Source organism: Hydra vulgaris, chromosome 13 (assembly GCF_038396675.1).
Source record: "Hydra vulgaris chromosome 13, alternate assembly HydraT2T_AEP".
NCBI classification, from domain to species: Eukaryota; Metazoa; Cnidaria; class Hydrozoa; order Anthoathecata; family Hydridae; genus Hydra; species Hydra vulgaris.
Window position 1 is genome coordinate 49,860,696 of NC_088932.1, and position 13,473 is coordinate 49,874,168.

At 27.7% G+C, this 13,473-nt stretch overlaps 1 protein-coding gene across 2 annotated transcripts; it reads left to right on the plus strand.

Annotated features, from left to right (window-relative positions):
• The first annotated feature begins 461 nt into the window (after positions 1-461).
• On the plus strand, positions 462-12,913 carry LOC105844887 (opsin-3). 2 transcript variants are annotated; one of them, XM_065815500.1, is made up of 4 exons: positions 462-751; positions 10,160-10,213; positions 10,870-11,326; positions 11,468-12,913. In XM_065815500.1, exon 4 carries the CDS (start codon positions 11,485-11,487, stop codon positions 12,418-12,420), a length of 936 nt encoding a protein of 311 aa, XP_065671572.1. In that variant the 5' UTR covers positions 462-751; positions 10,160-10,213; positions 10,870-11,326; positions 11,468-11,484; the 3' UTR covers positions 12,421-12,913. The 2 variants fall into 2 exon arrangements, with proteins under 2 accessions (XP_065671572.1, XP_065671573.1); XM_065815501.1 differs by lacking the exon at positions 10,160-10,213.
• The last annotated feature ends 560 nt before the right edge of the window (positions 12,914-13,473 follow it).

Here is a 13,473-nt window from a genome sequence, read left to right on the forward strand (position 1 = left end):
GTTTAAAAACATAAAAATTGCATTTTTTAAATGCATTTTTTATAAGATGTATCAATACATATTTACATTTTTTTATAAATTAAGATAAACTTATCTATTATCTTTGCATGCAATGAAAATTAAAATGAAAGGTTTTTTTATTTAGGGAGAAAATTAAGTTTTAATACTGATAACATTTTAACGATAAAAAAGTGCTGTTTTTGGTCATTTTCAAACAAAAATTAACAATTAAATCTATTATTTCAGTACTTATTTTTTTATACCGTTAGAAATATAAGAAACGGTAGAAAATAGTTAGCTCATAACATTGTTTAAATTTCGCTACTCAAAAAACTATATTTTGGCCAAATTTCATGTGTTTCTAAATCACTGTGCATTGGTCAGAAGACTCACATAACAGATTAGGTCACGCGGTTTAAAGTGGCATAAGTAAAACGAAATAAAAGACTTATTAAAAAATTATTTTTTATTGACTAAATAATTAAATTAGACTTTAATGCGTTTTCAAGATTCACTTCCTTACAACAACTGAAAGCAAAACGACTGTTAAATAAATAATAAACGAGTGTCGGGTGCGCCATTTTAATTCATGGAAGTTAAAAAACTCCTATCACGACAATCTACTTTCCTAAATGCCAACAAATAAATGGACTCTGATGTTTTAGAAATTATTAATGGCGACATTGACACAGTTAAAAAATATGAGTTGCTGATCTCTCGTTATGAAAGTCCTGCTGCAAGAACTTTTTTTGTAAGTTTTATAAACAGTTTAAATTCATTTTGTAAACGCGAGTACGATTGTGTAACAGTGGGTATTCATCTTTGCAATAATCAAGAGGTTTAATTACTAAATATTTATTTTTTTTATTTTAAATGCATTTTAGCTTAATTTAGTTACATTTGCTAAAGAAAATTAGTGGAACAGAGCTGAAAAAAAGCACTGTATATGTTATGTCCTAACGTCACTAATTTTTTAATGTCAAAAATAAACATGGATGTACAGGAAATTTCCTTAATTAAAAATTTAAAATTAGGTACAGAAATTTCGGAAACTTCCATTCAGAAAATCCTCCATATATATGTAAAGTTCTTTTGTTTAAATCCAATTTTGATTTATGAATGTAGGGTAGGGTGGGGCAAGATGTCCCCCTTAACAAACTTTAGCGTATATAACAAATACTTTTACATTTTCTAGTAATTTTTTCTTTTTAATATCAAAGTTTACTTATAAGAGAAGACATTGGTAAGATAAAATAACTTATTTATTACTGGTGATAAACTTTAAAGTTAAAAAAACTAACAATTGTGCAAGGTGACATCTTGCCCCAGCCGTGGGGCAAGATGCTCCAAGAAGTGCATCTTGCCCCAAACCTTTAAAACAGTTGTTAAAAATAACAGTTAAAATTAAAGCTATTAATAGTTCTTTATAAAAACATTTTATTAAAATAACTGAAATATAAACACTGCAATTGTTCTATGCAATTGTCTTGAAGATAAATAACATTTTTTAATTTATATCACTGACATAAATGTTCAAATAACATATACATGATTATGATTCACAGTAGTAGCATAAGTCTGAATCATCTGGACCACATGAAAAGTGGTACCAAGATGTACATTTACTACATTGTGTTCAATCATCAAATGGTGGCACATTGTATGGACAAGAGCATATGATGCATAGAGTTGTATCAGTGATAAAACTTTCAGAGGCAGAAACCATATCTTTCTTCCTTTTCATTTGTTTCTTTATGCCATTAGGTCTTTCTGCTTTCTGCTTCTCAAGCTTTTTCACCTTTTTTGTCTTTAAATTTATTGATTTCATTTTTTGCTTGATCACCTTATTAAGTGCAGCTTTTTCTTTCGTTGCAATTATTTTTTCTGGCTTATGGACATTTGTGATTCCAGTTTCATCCATATTCCAGAGCTGTTTGGCTGAAAACTTATGTTCCTCAAATAATGACTTGTATACTGAAAAAAATTGGTTTACTTTTGGTCTATTGAAGCCAATGGCTCTGCTTATACTGATGGCTTGTGGAGTTCGAATACAAAGTTGTGGATTGCAAGACATGAATCCTTGCAGCCAATTTACTCCTGCCATTTTTGACTTTTTATTTAAAGAATTATTGATTCCCATTTGTTTAGCAAAATCATATGCTAGGCAACGCACATCTATTATTGTCAAGCCAAATAATGCTGTTTCCATAATCTGAACTTGTGTAACAATCTTTAATTCAAATTCTTTACTAAAAACAGGAAATTTTCCACCCAGAGACAAACCACCAGCTACTTTTACTTTTCCATCTCGATGATGATGTAATGTTTTTTTATTAATACTAAATTCTGATGCAACATTCTTTAGACTGCAGCCCATCTTTATTACATCTAATGCTGACTTTATTCAATCATTTGTTGCACCTCTCTGTGTTTTTCGCACATAATTTCTCACCATTATTTGTAATATTTAAATATGTATCTAAAGAAATATTAAAACCCTAAAATTTTAATTATATAAACATACAAACACATACACAGTATTTATTAATTATTCAATACATTATTATTTTATACATTACATAACATCTATAAATTAACTCTCTTTGAGTTAAATAAGAACTTACTAAAGTTACATGTACATACAAAATTACTCAAGATTATTAACAATAACAATGTTGCAATTATTAATATGATGTTGCATGCTAAACACAGCTCCTTTTAGTAAAAATTGTATTATGCGCATGTAATAATACAACTGTATTCATACAACTTCATTCAGCTGAATGCGATGCATATTTGCAAAAGTTTTACAAATATGTATTGAATTGCAGCAATAGCATGTGATACAGCTTCATTTTACTTAGCATATACATTATAACATTTACTTAATATATAAAATTATTTTAAAAAGCTATTTATAAATATGTATAATAGTTATCAACATATAAACCAACATATAAACATTGTCAATAACTAAATTAGTAAACGTTTTTATGTTTAATACAAATAAAATTAATTTTATTGCTAAGTTATAAAATTTCTTGACTATATATTAATGTGGGATTAATTCTCTATAAAACAACACATTTCTTACCTTAATTGCATAAGTATTGCCAATCCAATAAACATTCAAAATTAGAAGCAACTTACCAACAAAATCCTCCAAAAAATAATAAACCGATTTAAACCTCACCAACCAGCAATATTGCAAACATTTTTTATTCCACGATTTTGTTTTAACTTTATGAATAGTATTATAGAGGGATAAAACATTACTGTTCTATGATACTCCCACATAAGCAAAAAGACTTCTTGCTCCACGGGTCATCTTGCCCCACCCTACACTTAAAATGCTAACTAATTTACCCTAGTTTTTTGCGGTTACAAATCAGGTTACGAAATCAGACGATCAGGATACGATTGTGAAGATATTTGTTTATGAGTTTATTAATTTTATTAGTAATATTTGACTTAATTTTAATGAAAACTTTTATTTTCTGCTGATGAGATTAAATTTAATTAGTATTTGATAGAAATTGTTACTATAATATTTGTATTGCAAAAAGCTTGATCATTTAATTTTTTTTAATTATCGAAACATAAACAAGTATATTACACAAACATTTATTCTCAAAATCCCCACTATATGAAAACATTTTATATAAGTTTATAACTTTATATATAGTTTTATAAAATAAAAGTATAGTATAAGTAGTATAGTATAAGAGTTTATAAACATATTATAATAGTTATAAAAAATATAAAAAATAAGACTTTTTATAACTATATCTTATTTATAAATTTCATTACTTTTATAACTATATCTTATTTATAAATTTCATTACTTTTATAACTATATCTTATTTATAAATTTCAAGACCTATATAGCTCTTATTACTTATATAAAGTTAAGGTGGTACACCAGGGAAAAAATGAAACTGTGAAATATTATATAAAATGTATCTTTTTGATGAAAACTTGTTTTAATAAAGTGTTATAATTATTTTTATTTAAAAAGATAAATTTTAAAACTTATTAAAAATGCATAATGGCGGAAAAAAGAACAACAAAGGCTGTATTTCAAAACATAATATCTTTATCTAGTGAAAAGATTATGGATTAAAAATCAATACAGTTATAAAACAACTTATTATATACCGTTTAACCCATGCATTTTTAAATTTTTTGAAAATTACTCTTTTTATCACGAATTTACTAAAAAAATTGAAAATTTTTGACCATTTTGAAGTGTTAAAACTACTAAAAATCACTAGCTACATAAAATTCTTTTTTCTAATCCTGTTCAGCATCACGGGAAACCATTTTATTTGATCTTAAAGATTTTCTCCTACTTTTTCCTTCATTATTCTATTTTAAATTCATTCGTTTAACACGAGCAATATTTGCTAAAATTGATTTTTTACAAGTTATTGAACCGATTAAACCATAATACTTTAGTACATTTAAGACACCATTTGCACCATCATTGTAATGGATCACTGCTGAATGAACACCCATTTCAAGAACATTTTTCCCTACAAACTTGTTTTTGGGTACACAAGACCATATCAAAGAGTTTAATTTTTCATTACCATTCTGAGTTTCGCCATGCAGGCATTTTTTGAGTAACTCATCAGCTTGTAGGTCTTGGATAATAGGAAGAATTAAAGTCTTTATCCATGGTGGAATTGACATAGATGAAGTTATATTTTTCTTGCTACTATTTCAGTACATACACCATGTTTTTGTTGTTGTTCTAGGGCAAAATTGGTGTCGATAGTCATTATCAGGAAAGCTAGTAAAATGAAAGAGTATAGCATAAACTGCTTTTTTCATTTGGTATAAATCTCCTTTATTGGCTCTAATAGCCATACCATAAAAATTTGATTTTATAAGTTTTTCTGAGAATCTTTCATTGAATTTATAAGTTTTTCTGTCAACTTTCCTTTACCAGAAATAGGTGTTTTTATTCCTTTGTATTTTTTACCCAAATTACGTAATCGTGTACCCAACCTTTTTTGGACGTGACCAACACATTCCAGTTTTTCTGGTATCACTTTAAACTCATGATAAGGATCAGCAGATAAAACATTGTTAAAAGATGATGTATCTCCATCACCGAGATATTCTGTATAAATCAAATTATTCTTTTAAACAGATCGCTTGAAAATATTCACTTCACTAATAGATTCCATTGCTCCAGAAGATTTATGATGATTAATGGAACAATCATGTCCTACTTTCCAAGAATCAAACTTTAGTGAATGTTTTCTCTTTTCCCACATTTCACACCCTTTGCAGTGTTTTGAGAGAACTTCTACATCAATACACTTACCACCAGATAATGCAGTAACTACTCCATTCAATGGTATGTGCCCACATTTTTGCCAAGAACCATTAATCGAAACACTTTTTTTTGATGGTTCATTGGTATCATCACCATTTTGAAGCTCAGTAGCAGCTATTTTCATACTATTATTTGCAACTTCTTTGTAAGCTGTCATAACATCTTGGCTAACTATTTGAAACCCATTCAGTGTCAAACAATTTAAGTTCATGCATCGAGAAAACAATTTCATAGAACTAAATCCACAACCAATTTCTCGAAAACCAATAACTGCACGCATATTTACTTCAAAAGTTTTTTTTTTACTTTTTTCTGGTTTATTTTTTGATAAAACTCTTAGTGAAGTGTAAGTACATGTAGACCAGCCACAAGCTGAGCAGTTCATATTTAGTAAATGAGAAAAACCCATTCTGTGACTTAATTTATCATCAATTAAAAGAGGAGAATAACAGCACTGACAAACTGTTTTTGAAATCAAACTTTTTAATATGGTAAAATTAATCAAAACGAAATAGTTATCAATTTGTTTATCATCAAAACTTTCAATACTATTGTCAGTAACTATTTTCTTAGCACTGAGACTAGTTGAAACAACTGATGAAGATGGAGATATTAAAGGCTGAACAGTAGAATAATTTTTACTAGGATGACATCCATTCCATTTTCTTTTTACTTTTCTAGATAAATTTTTTTTACTTGACATCTTAACAAAAAAAAATCAAATAAGCAGCAAGAATGTTTGTGCTCTGTTTAATAAGGTTTGTGACATCTATCAATGCAGTTTAGACCGGGAAAACAAGAGCAATTCTTTCTTGATGACTTTATGCTTTCATCTCAAAATTGCTATTGAAAAAACAAATCCAAAATCACTTCCAAAACAAGTTAAAAACTTGTTGCTATGAGGTTGCTAGAGAGTTTTATATGATAGTGGGGCTCAAGTAGGTCAAATTTAAGCTATTTATTTAAACAAGTGTGTTGAAATTTTTTTTAAAAGTCAACTTAAAGGGTCAATCTTTCATAAAATTAAAAAAAAAAAAAAATCAAAAAAATTTTTTTTTTGTCATTTTTCTTCCTGGTGTACCACCTTAAAAAGTTATAACGTAATTTAATTTATATCAGTTTTAAAAATTAAATAAATTAAAATTACGTTAACTAAATCAAAGAAACTATTAGACAAGGATCTAAAAGTTTAATATACATTTACTTAGACTAAATCTAATCGCTTCATATTCGTTAATTAGACTAGATTTAAACGTAAATTAGACACAATCTAAACGCTTTATATACGTATAATAATTCTATAATAGACGTCGAAAATACGTTTGAATATAGACGTTCTATAAATGTTTGTTCTAAACGTTAATCTGGATTTCATTCTAAACGGATAATAGACCAAATCAGAACGTTTTGTCGAAACATTGTTTTGACGTTTAATAGACGTATGTGTGTGACGTGTACGCTAAAAGCGTATGTACTTTTAGGGAGGTATAGGATACTCAAAAAAGCGTATGGTAAAATGTGGGAGGGGGTGGGGGAGGTCGAAAAAAGAAGCGTACATACTTTATGGACGACCCATAATTACCTCAACTTTCGGGGTTTTTGCAGATCTTAAGTTCCTAACTTAGGTAGTAGTTTTTAGAAATGAAATATTTTACTTAGGATATTTGATTCACCATTATCACGACTAAACACTGTTAAAACTCTCAGTTAATGTTTATACATTTTCCTACTTGTTTTCTAAGGGGTACTATACTAAATCCGCCACTAATACAACTTCTTCTTTTGGGTGTCCATAAAATATGTAGGCAGCAAAACCACTGGTTTCGCACACCCGTTCCCAATTGCACGTTAATTTTATGACTTCCAACGTTTCTTAAGGTTCTTTGAAAGAATAACTTCTCAATCCTCTGTATCCGCCCTTGACGTACGCCTTATTAAGGTCTTCATAATGTGTACGTCAAGGCTAATAGAAAGGGCTATTTTTTTTGTGATATAATTGAATTTAAAATTTGTAAAAGAATTGAAATTGAGTTTAAATTCAATTTCAATTCTTATTATTTAGTAAACCTTTAGCAAAAACTCAGATATATTTTGTTTACAAATGTCACATCACATAAGAGGAAGGGGCGGGGGGGGGGTTGATAAAAATATTACAAAATGTCTTATGGGGAGGGAGAAATCTAAAAAGGGCAAAAATAGTGTCACATTACTTGAACAGCCTTATAACTACAAAATTAATACCCGCAGGTATAAGTTTAAAACATTAAAAACAAACAGGATTAAAAGCTTTTGTTAATTCAACATTTTTCTGTATTCAAGACAGGTAGTCTAAAAGGGCATGAAATAAGACATGAAGATAAGTTAAACTCATCATTTGTATAATATTAATAGTTTAATTAAATAGCTAAAAATATTAGAGACTATAATTTTTATTACGGATACAGATTTTATTGCAATCAAGACTATTAAATGCTTCATTTAGTTTTGCATAGTTAGCTTTTTTATAACATAATTTTGAGAAAATAAATGGGGTTGTGTAATTTGATTTTTCAATGATGAGAATCGATTTGAGCCGTAAGTGACCTAGTGTTGCACATGTAAGAGGCGGATCAAAGGCTTTTTTGCTTATTTTGTCTAGAGAGTCTGTTATAACAAGATACAATGTGTTAATGCATTTATCTTTCTTAAGTATAAATGTTGGTGAGTGTATGGATTGATACAAAAACGAATTATTGAGTGTGTCAATAAAATTTGTTTCAATTGGTTTGTTTGGTCCTTTGAAGTTTGTTGAATCTTTATCATTTCAAACTATGTTAGGATAATTAAAATCGTCTTTGAGTATAAGTCCTAAAAAACGGTTACTATCAATAGATTTTTTAGCTAAAGTTATACAATTGTTAATTATTTTAGCAGTTTTCTCCATCATTTTTGGTGGGCGGTATATACAACCAATCAGCAATTTTTTTATTTTTTTGAAATAAAAATTTATTTCAAAAAAATAAACAAATCACTTAATGTTACAAATATAGGTTTTAGCCAAAATACAAACGTTTTTTTATTCTTCTGCTTCTAAAAACGTTATTAAAATGTTTGAAAAAATTATTTAGCGTATTTATTTATTTACTAATACAAAAAAGACATTTGTTTATTGATTTAGATCAGTAATATGGTTGCAACATTAATTTTTACAAAAATAAACTAAAAATAACAGTTGCTATATAAAAAAGATTATGTAGCTAAGAACTGCAGCCATTTTAAAATCTCTGAAATTTCTAAAAACTTCTCGTTCATCTAAACTTAACGTTCGTAAACGACCGTGCTCAGTAGGTTATCTGAAAATTAGTTCCACTTTTTAGCAGATGTTCTTTTTATAGAACAACTTAGTAGGTCGAGATTTTTGTAGGTCAAACTATCTGACACGTAGTTGTAACAAAACATTAAAGTTTTTTCTCAACTTAATGTAACTAAAGGTTAGTGATTTCCTTGCAGAGGAAATTATATTGGTTTTTTCTTATCAAACTGTTTATCTCTCATAGATAATTAGCAATTAGCAATTAGCTTATATACAATATTTCTATGCGTGTGAATGAATGAAAATTTATTTCAAATGTGCATCAAAATTACTTTTATTAATTTTCAATGTTATTTGATTAAAGCACAGAAGTAAGCATTTTTGAAAGCAAGCAAAAAACGTATTTTACATGTTTAAAATATGTATTAAAACACGTTAATACGTTTTTAGATGTGTTAAGCACATCTTGTGCTCACTTGGAACACTATTTTACTGTTATATTTTTTAGTATTTTGGAGTTTCTTTTTTTTTTAAAGTATCACAGATATATTAGTTGAATGATGATATTTAGATAGAAGCAAAAGAAAAAAAAATTGTTTAACAAAGTATAGATGCTCCCTTATCTGAACAAGCAGAGATTGAAAGTGGATTAAATGTTTTAAACACTCAACATGAAAAACTAAAATTACTAATTGATCGAAAGCAATATAAAAGAACTAAACGGTAAAATAACACTACAACTGATTTTAACTTGATTCAACCCCTCAATTTGAGGGGGTTACAAATATTATACGGTCATAATTTTTGAACGCTTAGAGATAATACTATGAAACTTATAATTTATCGATGAATATAAGTCTAGTTGAGAATAGTACAAAAAATATTTTATCAACTTGTAACCCCTCACGTTTGGGGTGGAGGGGGTGGGTTGGGGTATGAAATATATAGGCGTTTTTGTTCCAAGCCTCCAATCATCGCAATTTTTTGCAAAGCATCATTATTTAACATAAGTATATACACATAATAAATATTTGGAGCTTGCTCCATATCTGGAGGTAAGCTATCTCAAACAACAAAAATTGCTTGATCCGTCACTGTAATCTAATATAATTGTTTTAATTTTTATGTATATAGTTTTTTGTTCGTTTCATTCATATAGCACTTATATATATTATGTATTATAAAAAAATATTCGTATTTGAGTTTTTCCTCCAATGCAATTCAACCCTCAACCAGACTTTCGTGTTTAGTCCATTCCATATTATTAATTTTAGTATGAGATTTCGCTTTAATACAAACCAATTAGATATGTGTTTATACAGTTAAACAGGGAGTGTGCGAACATCAATTTTTCGAAAGAAAATGACTTTTTATAATCTTTTTTAAAAACTTTTTAGCAAATAGAAGAAACAAAGTAATGCGTTGTTAAAAATTTGGTATTACTTTTCTATGATTTTTAAAATAAATATAGTAAATAAGTTTCTGTTACGTCCGTAATTTTTAACTGAATGATTTTTTAGAACTTCGTAACGCAGCAAATGGAAGAAAATTTATCAAAAATAACCGCCGTGGAAGTAATAATTATTTGACTATTTTTTTAGTAACTTACGATTTAATATAAATTGATAAACACAATTTTTTGTCGATATAAAATGTTTCTATTTTGATAAGTTTGGTCAATATTTTCTTCAATATTGCTATCATATGAATAACACTACTGAGGATATATTGGTAATGTTACAAACGTTGCAGTTGAAATTTTATTTAATAAAAGCCTCCAAGATCAAAATGTGAATATTTTACATTAGCGCTAAATTGTTTGCAATATTTATTCAATATTACTATAAATTTTTAACCTATATTTACCCAACTTTGTTTATTATCAAGGTTTTTTTTAAATAAACCTTTTACTGATAAAAATCATTTTATTTTATTTTGACGCTTTTTTAAAAAGTTGTTAAGTTGAAAAGCTGTGAAAATATATTTACTTATATGCTTCTGGAAAAAAATCAACTCATTTAACATCAGGAACCATATTTTAAACTTTAAAAGTAAATAATTAAAACGTCAACTTTGAAAAACCTATCCTTTATTTTCAAGTTTTCAATACTAAAAATAATGTTTCGGCTCTCTAATATTGGAGCCTTTTTTAAACGTAAACCGTTCGAATATAACACATTGCTGTGATTTACTTATACTTCAATTAGATTTTTTATTTTTTTTATTTTAGGGAGATTTCTCCATCTGCTGGAATGCGGCTGTATTTCCAATTATTGCTATTGATTAATCCATCTTTTTTCGTTTTATTTACCATCTATCGATTTCATTATTTAATCTTGCCGAGCATTGAAGCGCTTACGTAAATGATACCGATTTGAAAAAGTTAAGGTGCTAAAACCTGAAATATCTCTTCGAATGCGGGAATTATTTATGATATCGGTAATTATAAATAAACAAATGAATGGCAATCTTTGTTTAAACATTATAAAAAGATTCTAACAGATGGAAAACCATATTAGCTAAAGAATTAATTGACCTTAGAAATCAGCTCTTCAAATAGTTCAGATGCATCCCATAAAGAAGAGCTGTAAATTTCTTTTACTAATGAAAATTTCGAAAATAATACTTAAAAAGAATTATTTTTTATAATGAAGAAAATGATGTCTTAATTTACATATATTAAATAGGTAAGACCTTTAAAATTTTTAAAATAATTCTTTAAAATAATTTATTTTTTGTTTTTTTTATTTTTTTGTTAAGGTGCTCTAAGCAAACCTAGCGGTCTTGTTAAAGGGCACCGCGTATTTTAAATATATAATTTGTTTTAGGTTACAACAACAGAAAAATGAATGTTGAGAAAATAGTTTCAAGGGTATATCTTTCCGCAGTTCTTGTGACATCATTAGCGTTAAACATCACAGTCTTTTATATTTATTTATTAAAAGTAAAGAAAAAAGAACTAACCCATTTCTTTATTGTAAGCATTTCTATTACAAACTTACTTGAATCGACAGTTGGAATAATACCTCAATTAGTAATATCCAACGAAACTTTGTTAGAGAGAACTCCGTTATGCATTTCAAGCAGTTTTGCTGTTTTAGGATTTGCAATAACTAATATCACACATTTGGCAGTACTTTCATTTATCAGAACTGTGGCCGTAAAATACCCGATGCTTTATTTAAAGTATCATAAAATAATTCGGTTTAAAGTAACGCTAATTTTAGCATGTTATGCGTACGGGTTTGTTTGGGCAACACTTCCTTTAATTGGTTGGTCAAAATATGATTTAGATCTTGATAAGAAGCGATGTTCGTTAGATTGGAAATTAACGAAATCAAATTCATTTTCATATATTTTAGCTATTTATATTTGCTGCAATATTTTACCAGGAATAGTCATTGCATTAACGTTGTATTTTAGCACAAAGACAATTTATCGCCGACAGTCTTGTAAGTTACGTCAAAATTTCAAAAAAAGTATATTAGAAAGGGAATATTTGAAAATATGTTATTTATCAGCAATAGCATATTTTTTTTTTTGGACAACATACGCAATTATTGGTGCTTTGACATTATTACAAGTTCAAATTTCACCGAGTTTGGCCACATTTACAGCATTAATAACAAAACTCTCCACAATTTCTAATGTAGTTGTTAATTGCTTCGTTTTAAAATCTTTTAGAAATCATTTTATTAACTTAAAATTTATTAGAATAATAAAAAAATACCTTGAAGTATTAAAAGTTAAAAAACATTCGAAATTAGATCATACCGTATAAAAAGGATTTACTGCATTGAATCAGGAAGTTCACGTCTCCTTCCTTACCAATGTCGATTATCTGGGTGGAGACGTCATGGAACCTCGAACATCTTTATTCTGAGCCAGAACTCCATGTAACTTATTTAAAAAAAAAGATTTGTTTTTGGACTATTATTGTTTATATTTTTTTTATTAACTTGTATTGTCTAATAGTCATAGTTGAGGCGGATCACAAAAAATACATAATTCAAAGTAAAAACTAAAGAAAGTTATGGTTTGCTGTATTACATGACAAAATCGACATGAACCCATTTGTTATATTTTAGAAGGAGATTCTAAGAGACCTGTTTATGAAAAATGATCCCAAGCAGCGCAACACAATCGGCCGATATTGATGCAGCGTCGACCCTATGATCCCGACGTTGTTTTTACGTTGGCAAAAGGAAGTGTACTGCTCGAGATAGCTTTGCAATTACGATAGAACTAAGTCAAGTTCGATAAAAAGCTTTTTATAAACTGTTTTAAATATATATTGATTTAATTATAAAATACATAATGAATAATTAAATCAAAATATATATAAAAAGTAGTTTATACTCTGCTTTTTTTTTGTTTTGTTGAATTTAACTTAAATATCTATAAAAATATTGTGTAACAAGAATATGACTTGTAAAGAACTTTAGTTTTTATTGATTGAACTCAAATAAAAAGAGAAATTATAATTATTCTTTTTATTTTTATGACCAACAGATACTTAAAGTCTTTGTACTATAATATAAGACGTTTTAAAGACGTCTTTTTTACGTCCTGTGCCCACTGGGATAGTACAAACTTTTTAAATAACTATGATCATGAAAACCTTAGTTGAAAATACTGATTCAAATTCTTTTGAAATAAAATTGTTAAAAGTATATAAATATTGTATAAACATAAAAGTGTTTTATACAAACGTAGTCTAACTAGATTACAGTTTTTCTTTCTCCATTATTTAAACTACGCAAATATTGCTTGGCAATACCAATAAACGTAAACTGGAACTTCTTTATCTTCAATAGAAGCATAATGATCGTCA